At 38.4% G+C, this 14228-nt stretch overlaps 1 protein-coding gene across 1 annotated transcript in view; it reads right to left on the bottom strand.

Annotated features, from left to right (window-relative positions):
• UBE3C (ubiquitin protein ligase E3C) overlaps positions 1–13332 on the bottom strand; it is a 71927-nt gene extending 58595 nt beyond the window's left edge. The window contains exons 1-3 of the mRNA XM_005142122.4: positions 13160–13332; positions 3307–3360; positions 424–498 (exon numbers count right to left, since the gene is read on the bottom strand). Coding sequence (XP_005142179.2) covers positions 424–498; positions 3307–3360; positions 13160–13225 — 195 coding nt within the window. The 5' untranslated portion in view covers positions 13226–13332. The remainder of the gene's footprint in view (positions 1–423; positions 499–3306; positions 3361–13159) is intronic.
• Positions 13333–14228: the final 896 nt, after the last annotated feature.

Genomic DNA, 14228 nt, shown 5'->3' with positions numbered 1-14228 from the left:
TTTACTTAACAAATACTAGCAAATTTAAACAGATACAACTCTTATTAGAAAAATCTACCCAACAGCAGCTTAGAAAGATGTTACTTTTCACTCAAAACTACTACTTTAGCCACATTTTAGGGGCAAAAGCTCCACTGGTGTGTGAAAGTTGCTTAATACCCAACTGTTTTCATCTGCTTTGTCAGCTCAAAAAAACATTGCATAACCCCACTGAAGTCCACTGTCACAGCCATGCTTTGTGGAATCAACACCCAACTACTAAAACACTAAAACTCAAATGAAAATGTCAAAAGGGAAAAAAGAGCTTCCAGTTTGTTGGCACACACAGTAATCAAAAAGGTGAAGACTGCTGAATGGACTTATTTATTACTAGGAGGTCCCACTTTCAGCAAAACTGTTCTATGTTTCTAAATAAGTACTTACCTGATGTTTTCTGTCTCTGTACCCTCTTACAAATGACTGGATTATTATTGCATTTTTCAGCCTTCGCCTTTCTTCCTGCAAAGCAAAGCAAGAAACCTGAAATCAACATTGTTCAACATTGTTGAGCTAATTCCAATTTCTACAATTTTATCAAATACATTTGTATTCAGAAGGATTCTTTAATGAAAATTAAGCACTAATCATTAGTAAGGTAATGACTTTTAAGGTCTGTATCCAACACACATAAATCAGGGAGAAGACTTTTGGTTATAAATGCAAACTTACCATTAAGATATTGCAAAAGAATTTTTAGTATGTAACATTACAAAATAAACACGCTTTTATTTTATTAGACAAAGTGTTAATACTAAAATGTTGACAAATTCACCAAACTAAGTGTCAATATTCTTTTTTCATGCATGCATCAGCTAATATTGAAGACCTGCTTACTTGTATAGCAAGCATATATATAAATATATATACATACATAAATATCAGTATTATGAAGCTGGTGCAGTTTAAATTCGGGGGGGGGGGGGAGAAGGGGACAGAAAACAAACCAGCAACACCAAAAAAAAAAATAATTTATTTGCTGATAATAGTGCTGTAAAAAGGAAAATGGGGTTTAATGCTTTAAGCCCAGGATACACAAAATTCCACAATATGGAAATGAATGAAAATTCTTGGTCTATTCTTCAAACCAGAAATATAAAGTGACTTATTTTATGATGTTCCTCTCAGCAGCTAGAAAGAGTAGTTAAATTCATCCCTTTTGGAGGAACTGAAAGCCAGCTTATTTAAGGTACTATAGAAAGAGCATTTCAGAAGTCCCCTGATAACACTCTAGCATATCCATCACAATTAATATCTAAGGGAAGCAGCTGCTGTAATTAGCTTTCTAATAAAAGTCCATATAGTTTCTTATGGGATGAAAGAGGGAAGTAAATTAAATAGTTGCTTGTGAACCTAGAGCTACAAAGAAACTACAAAGATCGAGAGACAAAAACAGATAAGCCTGCTTTGGTAAGAGAAATTTTAACCTAATCAATCCTCAAACTATAATAAGCTTGTAATTCTGAGGGCCACCAAGTAAAATAAAACATCAAAATATTTTTATAAGTTTTGTTAAAATACATTTGGGAAATATGTTTGTTAAAATACATTTCATATGAACTTTCAACTCACAAAACCTTGATTTCTAATTTATTGGCCCAGAAAGACATATTCAACTTAAGAACTTACCCTGAACTGACCAGAGAAACACCAGATGAAATTGCTATCCAATGCCTATTTTATTTTTCTTGGAAACCCTGGTTCCTAAAACAATTTATCTGAATAAGCATATACTTGAAAGATTCTAATTACCACTAAAGAATGGACCAATATAAAAATTTTGATAGGCCAAAGAATGTTTTTCTCTTCAAAGTATCTAGCAATATATGTGTAAAGTATGGGGGCAAGCAGGAGAGAGCTTCAATTGCAGAGAGGCACTGTCTCTTCATAATCATAATGTAATGCTTGACTAAAAAGTAGGTATGTTCTCCTTTTCTCTAGGTACAGGTTTTATCTTAAAACACACAATTGTCAATTAGTGACCTGTAATTGCAAAGGTTTTAAGTCTGAGGTCACTGCTAAGATTCTGCTACAGGCATTATTTTAAAAGGCATAGGTGTTTTTATTCTCAGGAGTCATTCATTTTGTGAGAAACTAATATATGTCATACAAAATTATTGTGTATCTGTACATACACAGATACAAGTATAAGACTCTGCACCAGCTTTGCAGCATACAGAATTAAGCAACTGAATGGCAATGTATGGTGATATGTGGCAAAAAGTTTATTAAGTGCAAAAAAGTCTGTTGGTATGTTGGCAAGTACACAATGACCATAGATCTGTTTCATAACATCATTCTGAACTACCTGGTTAAATCCTTCATACTTAAACTTGTTCCATAATCATAGAGCCAGGTTGGAAAGAACAAAAAGCAGTAACTGTCCTCAGAAACAGAGGAGCCACAGCAGAACCTGTATTTAATCATGCATGGGTCAAGCACACCTTTAAGGGCCGAACAGCTGTTCTTCTGATGAGCATGAAACCTACATAGTTACACTTTTTAAATAATTTTGAAGACCAACATTTTCTTTTCAGAAGGGAAAAAAATCCTTCAAAATTAACATATTCACTTGAATTCCATACTGCTCAATTTTGGTTTCATATTGCATATATATTCATGCTTTAAAACTGGGGAGTTTTCCTTTCAGTGCCTATTCCTTCTTTGCATTATTGCAGACTGAATTACCCATGGCAGTAAGTTCCATCACAAACCAGTATTAAGGTTTCCTTCCTCACGTACCAACTTCTCTTTGCTCCTCAATTATCAGGTGATTTCAAAGAACTTTTGGATGCATTCAAACATCACTGTTGTGATTTTACCTTCCCTGAACTGAGGCATACACTGGGGAAGCGTATTACTGAAGGTCACCCAGGAAACCCTAGCAGAACCAGGAGCAGAAGAGAGTTTGCTGAGACCAATCCACAGTAACAGAACATGGACAAGGCAAAAATGTAATTTACTAACCAAGTACCTATCTTTTTCCCAACACAGATCAGATCAAATGAGCAGCAAAATAAAAGGGAGAATTCCCTTTGCATCCAGCATATGCTTAACTACCTTCTTTTGAGATAAAACTACCTTCTGGAAAGCACTTTAAAAGCAGACAGTTTGTCAATTCTAGTATACTGGAAGACTATTTAGGGCTTGCAAACTGACGTAAAACATTCCAGAACCAAGTACAACTGCAGTGGAAGTACTTTGGACTGCAAATGTTATTGCACCAAAGAAAAATCCAGTGTGCACGCAAACGCTTACAGTCTACTTTACCTCTCGTTTTCTCCTTTCTTCCTGAGTACGATGCAGGAGAGAAGCCTTTTCTTCCTGTAAGACACAAATAAAGGCACTACTGCATTTTCATTCAAACATAATTCAAATGCGTTCATTATATTTAATCTAGACTTTACTTTGGGGATTGTTCTCAATACATAAAACACTGGAGAAAAGTGTTAATTGTTTTCTGTGCTTACATGTACATGTAACACAGCCCTCTCAAAAGCATTGAAGGAGGGAAGATATGTAAAAAGGAAAAAGACAAAGTGCATCAAACTGTACTGACCCCCTTCCAGGTCTGTGTTCTCAGCATCCCAGTAATGTAGGCAAACATCATCCATGCACAAATGGGAGAGATCAAATATAATAAAATCCAAATCCTACCAGGTAGTACCAAAAGTTTACTGAGTGTTTTCCTCACTTGGAGCGTATGTAAGTCATTGGCCCAGGTACATGCAGCAAGTTGTGGCACATTGTTCCAAAATCCCATGCTTTTGTCTAACTTGTAACAGCCTAATGCATTCTTGCATTTACTTACCTTTTTCCTCAAAACTTATCTGGAAAAGATGTCAACACAGACTTGTATAACATAAGTGGCAAGAACTGTTTCTTTTAAAATTCTGAATTCTTCACCCAAACTAAGGCTATAAACAAACTCTCAGGACAGTGGCCTTTCCAATAGAGAAAAGGAAAGAATACTAACATATTCAAAAGACCTCTAAAGAACAGGACCATTACAACAGAAAACCTCTGCATCAGTTTTTAAAACACAATCTTAAATCAGTACACACAGATTACAAAATATAAACAAAGTTTTATTTGCAGGAACCTCTTACTGGATGGTTTACCAAGAAAATATAGAAAATTATTCCTTTCTCATGCACAGTATTCAGCTCCTGCTCCAGACAGTAAGAGCTAAAGTATCCTGGCACCTTTCCAAATTGAGTCTAAAATAGACAATAGGCTTAAGGAAACTATTTTCTTTTTTGTCTCTGATACAAATGACTACTTCCTTTTTCTCCATATGCCTTTTTTATTCTAGAGAAGAAAAACAATCACACTCAAGCTGAAAATTTATCTGAATAGATAAAAATAAATTTGAAGCTAGCAAACAAATATTTATAAAATATTTAACCACATCTAGAACAACTGTGCTGGAATATTTTCAAAGTCCATATGAAGATACAAAAACATGAGCCAGAACTCTTCTGCTTTTGTTTTTTTTTTTTGTTTGTTGTTTTTTTTACGATAGAAAAAGCAAGGCAATGATTCTGCTGGTTTCTTTAGTACAGAAAATGCAGACCACCAATGGAGAATAAAAAAAAAAAAAAAAGACCCACAAAAACATAGATGCAAGAAAGGAATTTAAAGTTTGGATTGTAATTTAGGTCATTTACTGCAAAAAGCATAAAGAAAAATCCCACAAGAAGGCTAACCATCTTTTCCTCTAAAGGCAGTATTTATGGCCAAAGACACCACTAACTACAGCTACTGCCCTCTAAAGAGAGGGCTTTCCCCACAGTATAAACAAATCATTACAAAATCCATACATAAGACCATGTATCTCCATCCCAGCAACAGGTCTGCTTGGTAGCATGGGGCAAGAGGTTCTGACCTCACACACAAAAAGCCAAAATAATGTACTAAATTAAGAAATAACCAACAGACAGCTTGAAGTTTCAGGACTTTGCTTCTTTTTCAACAACTGATACCCGATGCATTAAGGAAGCTAGCAAGAGGTTCCTATTTAGAAGTGATAAGAGTGACATCTCTTCAATGTGCTTGGAGAGTTTTATTGTGCAGCTAGCACCATGAAGACAGCTTTTCCGCTTAGAAGCAAAGCTCCTGAATCTGTCCTTACACTTCAAAGTACATTGAAAGAAAAAGCAAAATAATGTACAGAAAAGGGAAGACAAATTACTACATATGCATGGAGAATGGTACAAAAAATGCAAACATTACATGCAAGGGATTAGTAGATAAAGGAAAATAAGCAGCCAGAAGGCTTATCAGAAATAAGTAATTTTAAGTATTTGGAGAGGAAAGGATATTACAAGAGGGCAGCATATCCTCAGTCAGTGTATCACCAGCTTTGCACAGATCAGAAATTGGGCCTCTTTGAAGTAAGTATTCTTTACACCAATCCACTTTTAAAAACTTAACATTTGATATTTTTTTTTAGTCAATGTCACATACTTGCTTTGAGTATTTGTAAAGAAAAGCACCAACTATTTAAAGTATAAATTAGATATGACAGAGGAATTGTCTTAAGACAAAGAATAACATATTCAGGTAAGTATATCCCACCCTTAAAAAAACACGATCAGTTGAACAATACTATTCTTGTTCACAAGACACAGACAGACCAGAAACACAAAGGAATGGAATAAAGACTATGGCTAATGAATATATTTAAATTAAATACAACAAAAATATATCTCCTTCAGAGTTATTCAACCCAGTAAGAATATACAGCCTCTTCAGAAATTAAAAAATAACAGCAGATATGCAACAGAAAGCAAACCTGATGTGGGAAAGAGACAAAGAGAGCTATGAAATAATCTTCCTTCACCTACAAAGCACCCTAACAAAGTTATTTCTTAAAGACAGCTAACTGCACAGTCATCTCTGAAATCCTCCCTGCCTTGCCTCTTAATAAACAGCACAACGACAAAAAGCTAAACTCAGTAGCTGTTGCTCTTTGACTGGTTGTGACTGTCAACAGCATTACAGATGTACATTTGACAACTCCCATCTGTATGGTCACATGACTGCTGACAGCTACAGCTGCTATTCCAACCACCTCTTCCTGCCTACCTAAGGGCAGAGCTACTCACAGTATGAGATCATCTGATAGTAACTCCTGAAGATCACACCTATCTCATTCCTGCTCACATCAGCCTTGCCTCACTTGTGCAATAGTCACTGTCTTCTCTCTTCACCTGTGAAACAGGCAGACGTCAGGTATCAAGTCTACTTATCGAGGTAGCCAGGCAGACATTTCAAGCAGAATGAAGCACCAGCTTGTCTTGATTCCTTCAGTCCTAACTTGAAGGAGTGAAAAGCATTTACTGAGTCAAAGTCCCAACACCTCTATAATATAGCCTTCTTTCTTCAGAAGCTTGACCTCCAAAATGCAGAACAGGGAATACACTATCTGCATGTTTCATGCTATGTTTAGTATATTACTAGCAGTCCTTTTCCTGTTTCCTCCTTCCTCTAACAGAAGATATTGGTAAAGATAACTAACCTCAAGTTCTATCACGCAAGCTACAGGACCATGAAAAGCCCAATTTGAGAAGTTTTCTTTACCAGATATGTGAGTCATGACAAAAAGAAACAAGACAGCAAAGAAACAGTATGTGACAACAAAACACAATGAGACATTATGGATGTGACTCAAGGAATAAGAGAGAAGGGGGAAAGAGGTGAAAACAAGGAAGCAGATGGAGGACAGTATATAGAACGGAAAGCTTGTGACTACCATCAAAGAAACAAATAATATCTGAAATGTTAATTTATGCATCAGGCTAAAACTGCTATGTACCATATGATTCACCACAGCAAAGTTCAGAGTCACATCACTGCTATAACACACCAGTTGATGAGAACAGCTGCATCTCACAGTGTAACAATGTCAATGTCAGAGCACCAAAAATTCCAATTAAATATATAAGAAAAAGATAAATTAATTAAAACTGCTTTCTTGCCCTCATTTTGCTGAAATACACTCTTCTGTTGCAAGAGCATGTTTACGCAACTCCTAGCCTTTATATATCCTAGGCAAAGACTGAATAACAAATTATATATATTATATATATATATATATACACAAATTATGAGTCTTCTCACATTTTAACCTTTTGCATCAACAGCGAGAAAACATTTTAAGCCCTCCTGACCTAAAACTCAGGTTCAGGGGAAAAAAAATTTATAAATAATTATCTTTTTTCAAATATTTCTAATATTTCTTGATTCTTTCAAAAAGCCACAAAGGTTTATTATTTTCTGTAGTTGAGAATGCTATTCTATTTATCATTACGATAGAACATGCAAAGTACAGGGCATGACTTTCAGGGAATTTTCACAGAAAAACAAATAAGGACTTAACCCTTTAATTTTTGGGGAACAAGCATAAAATCTTGTATGGTTTTCATCTACAAAACCCAAGAACTTGCATCTTGCTTCTTTCCTTTAAAATGAGGAATATGACTTTTCATCTGAATTTAGTTTGAACCACATAAAAATCAGAAACTACCAAAACAAATTAAGTGACCTAAGCAATTAAAATAATTATATTCCTTTTAACGTAATTTCAACAAATAAAAGGAAGATTTTGTAGCATTTAGTTCTAAAGAACAAAGGTGGACAATGGGATGGGAGACACCCCCCTCCAAAGTGGTTCTCAACAGTGTTCCCTAGTTCCCAGCATTCTGTTAGGCATGATAAACACCACTTTTTTCTTTTTTTTTTCTGAATATTAAAAGAAATCAGCATTTTAAGAACAATGTTTTGAATTGAACCTCAACAATTTAAATTCCAGTGGACATACAGCTCAGCCAGCCTGAGTAAAACGTGCAGCAGCTTGAAAAGCTCTGCTTTAAAACAGTTTGCGAGTCTTCATATCACTGATAATTTACATCAGAATTGAGTCTATATTCTTCTTCCAGAAGGTATTTTAAAGTAGTTAAAATATGCCCAGGAAGAGGCAGTTGGCCAGGGAAAGCCTCGGCCTCACTAAAATCAATGTCACAGTGCCTGCTAGAAAACAGCATGTTAGCTCAAATTTTACTGTAGGATGTAGGGAGTATCTGAAACCACTTTAATCACAGGAGCTACAAAGCCATGCACAGTGGAACCAGGAATTGACTGGAGGCTCTAGAGGCCAGATGAAATGCAAACAAGTTGGTTTAGTTTCACTCTGTTTGTCTCTACTATGATTTTTAAGATGTATATTGTATGCATCATTGTAGTTCACTGACTTTTCATTTTCTCAAAATCAAGCAGGGGAAAGACTATCTATAAAAGCAGGTTTTTTTGTTCTGAATTGGAGAAATAATAGTGTAATCACTGCTGCCAGCTAACTATAACTCCATCATTCATAGCTTCCTTTGAAATGAGAATTTTAAATGTCACTGAGAGTGGAAAAAGTCCAAAAGACTCTAGTATGCACTAATTTAGTTTCCTACTGACATACCATCGTTATTTTACAACCTGATGGTCTCTACACCACAGATATGAAATTCAAAGAATATTTCAAGACTTAAGCTTTGACATTTCAGTGTCCAGACAAAACACAGCTCTGACTCAGAATGAGGTATATACTCGCATAATCTACACCATTTGCCTTACAGGGCAAAGGTCTTATGGAGCAAAGCAGTGCAATTCCTTCCCACCATTCAAAAACAAATTGTAACTTTCTAACTGTAATCTAGAAAACCTGTGCTACAAATCCCTAGCATCATTTCCTTTTCAATGGTGACCTGGTATAGATTCAAGATATAATAAAAAAGTAATTCTTTCTTCCTGAAAATAGTAACAATTTTCCTCAATCAGTAAGAAAGAAACAATTATTTTTTAAATCTGGTCCATCATTGCTTAAATCCTACAGACATCTATCACTATAAACAATCCCAGCCTGTGCATATCTCTTTATGCACTAGCAATCTTAGAGCCTATTGCTTTTAAATCATTAATTTTTATTCCTTGAGAAGTTACTTAATGTGTAGAATACAGACAACAAAGACCAAACAAGGCACTTCTAGAGCTGACAGCAGGGCAGGGGGAGAATATAAGGAATCTAATGCATAACATTATACTATTAATTTAAGAAAGTGTTATCAGTAACTACTAAAATAAAATGGAAACAAACTTTGTAAATTGAATATATTTGATTATTAAAAATGTCCATGTTAACAGAAATTAGAGACTTTTTAAAACAGAGATGGAGTCATCAATATTTCTTCATTAGAAATTTTCCATGTCTTCCACAAAAAAACAAAACCAAAAACTAAGGAGAAATTCAGTTCAGTTGGTTTCACTTTCGCTGTCATGACAGTACTAACTCATCTGTATCACAAATTCTCTAAGAATACTCTATTTTAAATACTCCTGGGATTTATAAAAATGTGGTTTAAATATCTCAAGTGATATTGTACATTTGACTTAATATTCTTTTAACCATTTTTCCTGGTTAAAGGCTTACAAAACATCATTAATACATTTCATAACCTAAACAAACCATGTGGACCTGCAGAGCCCCTTGTCTCAGCACAGGCATGGGGATCCCCTGCATGGACGTACTAAAGGACTGGTACCTCATCTTTTTCTCAAGGCTGATAAAATTAATGAAGGAACACCAGGCCTGACTGTACCAAATAAAGCTGACATGGTTAAACAGATTCTGCACTATCCCACCAAGAATCCAACTTAATGATAAAATTAGCGAAACCTGCCAGTGGCCACCAGAAGGCATGGTGACATGCCACCTTCAAGAATTACCTTCACTACAGCAGATACAACGGATGGAGTGGGAACCACCCAGGTGAAGGACCATCTGCTTCTGTCCACTGCAGAGTTAGGCTGGGTTAGCTCCATGTGAACTGCCCCCCCAGAACAGTTCTCTGTTCTCCTGCCTGACACACCATAGAAATTTTGCAGCTTCAGTCTTTTAGGCAATAGTTCCTGTCCTATACAACAAATCCATGACTAATTCAAGATGTTCAGATACTGAACTCCAATAACAGTACCCATTTTTTAAGGCTATTCTACTTCAAAAGTAAAAAAAATGCTTTGCCAGTTGCAATTAAAACTAGATCTGAAAATATCTTTTGAATAGCCTTATAAAGCATGGACTCATGTTCTAAAATGACAAGAAGCAACCACAAAAATCAAAAAATAATAAATAAATAAACAAAACAGAGTATCTACACCTCAAACACACAACTAATGCAAACAGTCCAAATGAATCAGCAGATTTTGGAAAGTTGATACAGAGGAAACATTCCAATCACTGACAATACTGTCTCTATTTTAACACTTATGTACAATGTAATATTAGAATATTACAATAATATTCTGAAAGGATCAGTCACTGTGATAGTCATTTTGAGAACTTTAATTCTGCAATCTGGGATTTTAACAAAAATAAACAATACTTAAAGACTACTTTTTTGGCAAAAAGGTGTCATGGATTGAAGTGCCTCTTTAGAGCATATGCAGTTCAGACCAACGTAATACACACAAACATAAGATGCAAATATCGTAAAAACAAACCAGAAGCTCTCGCTTTTATTATTCAAAAATGTCATAAAAGTTAGTGCTAAGAAAGTACACTAGATACAGTACCTAACTGCCACAATGCCATTAAGTCCCCAACTATATTTCTATCATTATACCTATCCCTGTAGCACTTGCTGAGGTCAGCCCCTCCTGAGGCCTAGGAAAACATGACAGACAGAAAGGGCCATGTCAGACAGGGTATCAACATGTGTGACCAATACCAGTTACTGGCTGCAGCTGCACTTATATTAGCAAAACCATGCTTTTAATAGTCAGATTTGCTGATCATTTACTTTGGTGTGGTTGCATCCACATCGAGAAGACTCTAAGTGCATCTTTAGCATTGGAGTCCCTGTTTTCGTACTGGAAGAGTTTCACTAATGTGGCTACACAGGTGCAACAACATTTGGGCAACTTCCCCAAACTGGGTAGAGTTATTCTTAGCATTAAGCAGCTTCCATACAGATTCTACAAGTATTTATCAGTTGTGCTTTGTTCCCAAAAAAAATTTAAATAGGCAGTGCTAGGCATCCAGCAAACTAACAGAGCATCGCAGAGATGCAGAATTGGAACTATATGCTGCATCTTTCTAAAATTACATACATTTGGGAGGACAAGGCGATTTGTCAGAGAAGCATTTTTTTCCATGTGCACAAAAAGCTGAAACATTTTAAAATTCAGCCTTTTGTAAAACCGAACCCTAACAGGCATGAGAAATGTGATCAAAAGAAGCCTGTGACATGAAATGAGAAGCTCATGGAACCCATATAAACACTTGCCACACCAATCTCTGCTGTAGTATCCTTACATAAAGTTCACATAAACTGCATTTTTAGAAGTAACTCTTAGTACTGTTAATATAAATTCTTTCGTTGCTACTGTACATAGTTTTTGGAAACAAGCTGCTATTTCAATGGCATTCTATAATGTCCATATAACCGAAGGTGCAACGAACTGATGTGCACTGATGCAGCACAAGCACTTCAGTGTACCAGTGTAAAATCATGAAATCTGTGGGCTAGTCAGTAAAAACCCAATCATGAAACACGACCTCTGGATTTGGCACAGTGAAGGGCACACATCAGTTTCAGTTTTCACTTCCTCTAGCTTGTATTATGCGCCCTTGACTATCTATACCTGTATAACACTAATAAGTTTGCCCAATATAATTAAAATAGATAAAATTCTACTCAATATTCATTTAGAGATCAGTAGGGGTAAAAGAAGATGACAACAGATGTTTAATTCTGTAGAAGAAAACACGTTTTGCACAAAACACTACCTGGAAGTCAGTGTCAGAAGTTGCAAAGTATATGAAGTGTTCAGCTGAGGACAAGGGCCTGTCCTGCCAATTTCAGCTGGGGAATATTTATGGTAGTTTTGCCTCATGTAATGCCCCTGGTATGTAGCCTAATGCACAGAAATGTCTTAGAGATGAACAGAAAATGATTCAGATGGAAAGCTGCACAATTTAAATGCAGTTCTGTTACATGTTGTCTTTCACAAATTACGTAAGATAACACACCAAAATGCAAACTTTGCTGTGATTTTAATATCACAAGGTGCAGTATTTCAGCTCATTTCCTAACTGTACTGCCAAACCGCAAAATTTTACAGAACCCAAGTTGCTTACAGTGCACAATAACAAAAATTTCAGTTATTTTTACTCCATTAAGATTTTAAAGTACTAATGAAAACACTTATTCATTTCCCATGCAATCACATCCAATGACAACATGGGAATCACTATTTTATACACTGAAATAAAGTGACCCTTATAAATCAAGCCACTTCTAAAAACACTGTCCTTACCCTTGTTCTTCAGTAGTTCTATGCCTTTCAGTGCATAGATTAAACATCTGACTACTCTGTCCAATCAGCAAGATCTAAATAGATCATTCAGTTTCTCTTCTAGTGATAAATACAAGGAGATTCAATAGTCTGGGTACAGCACACAATTAACTGCTGCCCACTCTGCACACGACCAATTGAACATAAACTTGACAAGAGAAAAGCTAACCCTGTGACCCGGCCACCCTCACTCACGTGGACGAAGCCTCTCCCAACAATTTGCTTTGATCCCAAGTTGTACAAGGCTCCCCCCATCCCTCCAACGAGGCGGATCCTCGCAGGACTTTCCCTCTTGAGATAAATGACAGGAGGCGTCCAAGTCCTTCCCTCTTTCACCCCGGGAGCCCTAGAGAGGAAGGGCTCAGGAGGTGCCACTAGCCACAACAAACCAGATTGCTCGCAGGGAGGTCGAGCGAAGGAGACATTTCCTCGCTTCCCACAATTCTTACTACACTACAAGACTGGGATGTGTGTGGCCTGATTTAAATATATATATATATATATAAATTTAAAAAAATAACAACACAGAGCCAGGGCAATCAACGATAAACATACCATCGGGAAGATTTCTTTCCCCCTCTATTAAACCTTAGTCATAGCTGCTCCCATTTTTGAAGGCCCAACGGTAAAAATAACGATAAACACATGAAGGCAAGGCAGGCTTGGGACGAGGGAAACCGACACAAGCACAAACACGGAGACAGGCACCGATTCTTACCTTCCTACTCGCTCCTCCGAGAGACACCTTGGGCCTTGTTTTGAAATCCCCTTCAAAGCTAAACATGTTTACAGCTTATCCCATCTAGAGCGGGGTCCGGCCCCCCGAGCTGACCCCGCCGAGGGGGCGCGGGCCCGCTGGCAGGGACAGCGGAGCTGCCGGCCCCGGGGCGGCACGAACTCCCCCCGCGGCTGGCACCCCGCGGACCGCCCGCCGGCGAGGCGAGGCGAGCCCCGCGCCGCCCCCACCACCCTCCCCCGTGGGGCTGCTCGCCTCACGGCGGTCCGGCTTTCCCTCCCTACCCCCTTGCCGCGGCCTTCGCTTTCCCGGTCACCCCCTTTCTGACCGGCGGCGACGGCTGAGTGTAGTGGGAGGGAGGAGGAGGAAGAGGGAGGGAGCGGAGGAGGGGGCTGGCGGTGCTGCTTCGCTTGCACTGGGGGAGCAGCCGGCTGTGGAGAGAAGATGGCCGCCACCCGCAGCCTACCGGGCGCGCTCCCGAGGGCCGGGCGCGGCGGCGCGAGCGCCGCCCGCAACTGCCGGGGCCGCGCCTCCCGCGCGCGCCGCTCCTCGGCCTCTGCGAGGAAGCGCCTGGGTCCGCTGCGTCCTCAGGCGGGTGGCAGCGGGTCGGGGCCTGTCAGCCCCACCGGGCCCTGCACACTGCCCGGGCCTAACGACTGCCTTGTGTCCAACGGGCCCAGCACAGTCCTGAGCGGCACCCGGCTTGTCCCAGCTACGGTGGCTTCATCCATATTAAATACGAGCTTTGTGGAGGTATTCTTCAGTGGTGGTCTTGGCAGTCCTGGGGTAATGGTTGGACTTGACAATCTTAAAGGGCTTTTCCCACCTAGTTGATTCTGTGCAGGAGCATTTGGAGGCGGATTTGGAACCGTTGTACCACTGCTGCCCCACAGGCAGGCTGCAGGGAGGAAAGGGTCTGAGCTGAGGGTCCCATTTTGCCCTGGCACAGGGCTGCCTGCCTCAGTGGCAGTGGGCTGTGATAACACACATTTCATTCATATATACATTATATATATAAAAATATATACATTTGCCCTTGTCAGATAAGCAT

This window comes from Melopsittacus undulatus, chromosome 1 (assembly GCF_012275295.1).
Source record: "Melopsittacus undulatus isolate bMelUnd1 chromosome 1, bMelUnd1.mat.Z, whole genome shotgun sequence".
NCBI classification, from domain to species: Eukaryota; Metazoa; Chordata; class Aves; order Psittaciformes; family Psittaculidae; genus Melopsittacus; species Melopsittacus undulatus.
Note: the sequence above shows the minus strand (reverse complement) of the source record. Positions and strands in the feature narration are given on the sequence as shown.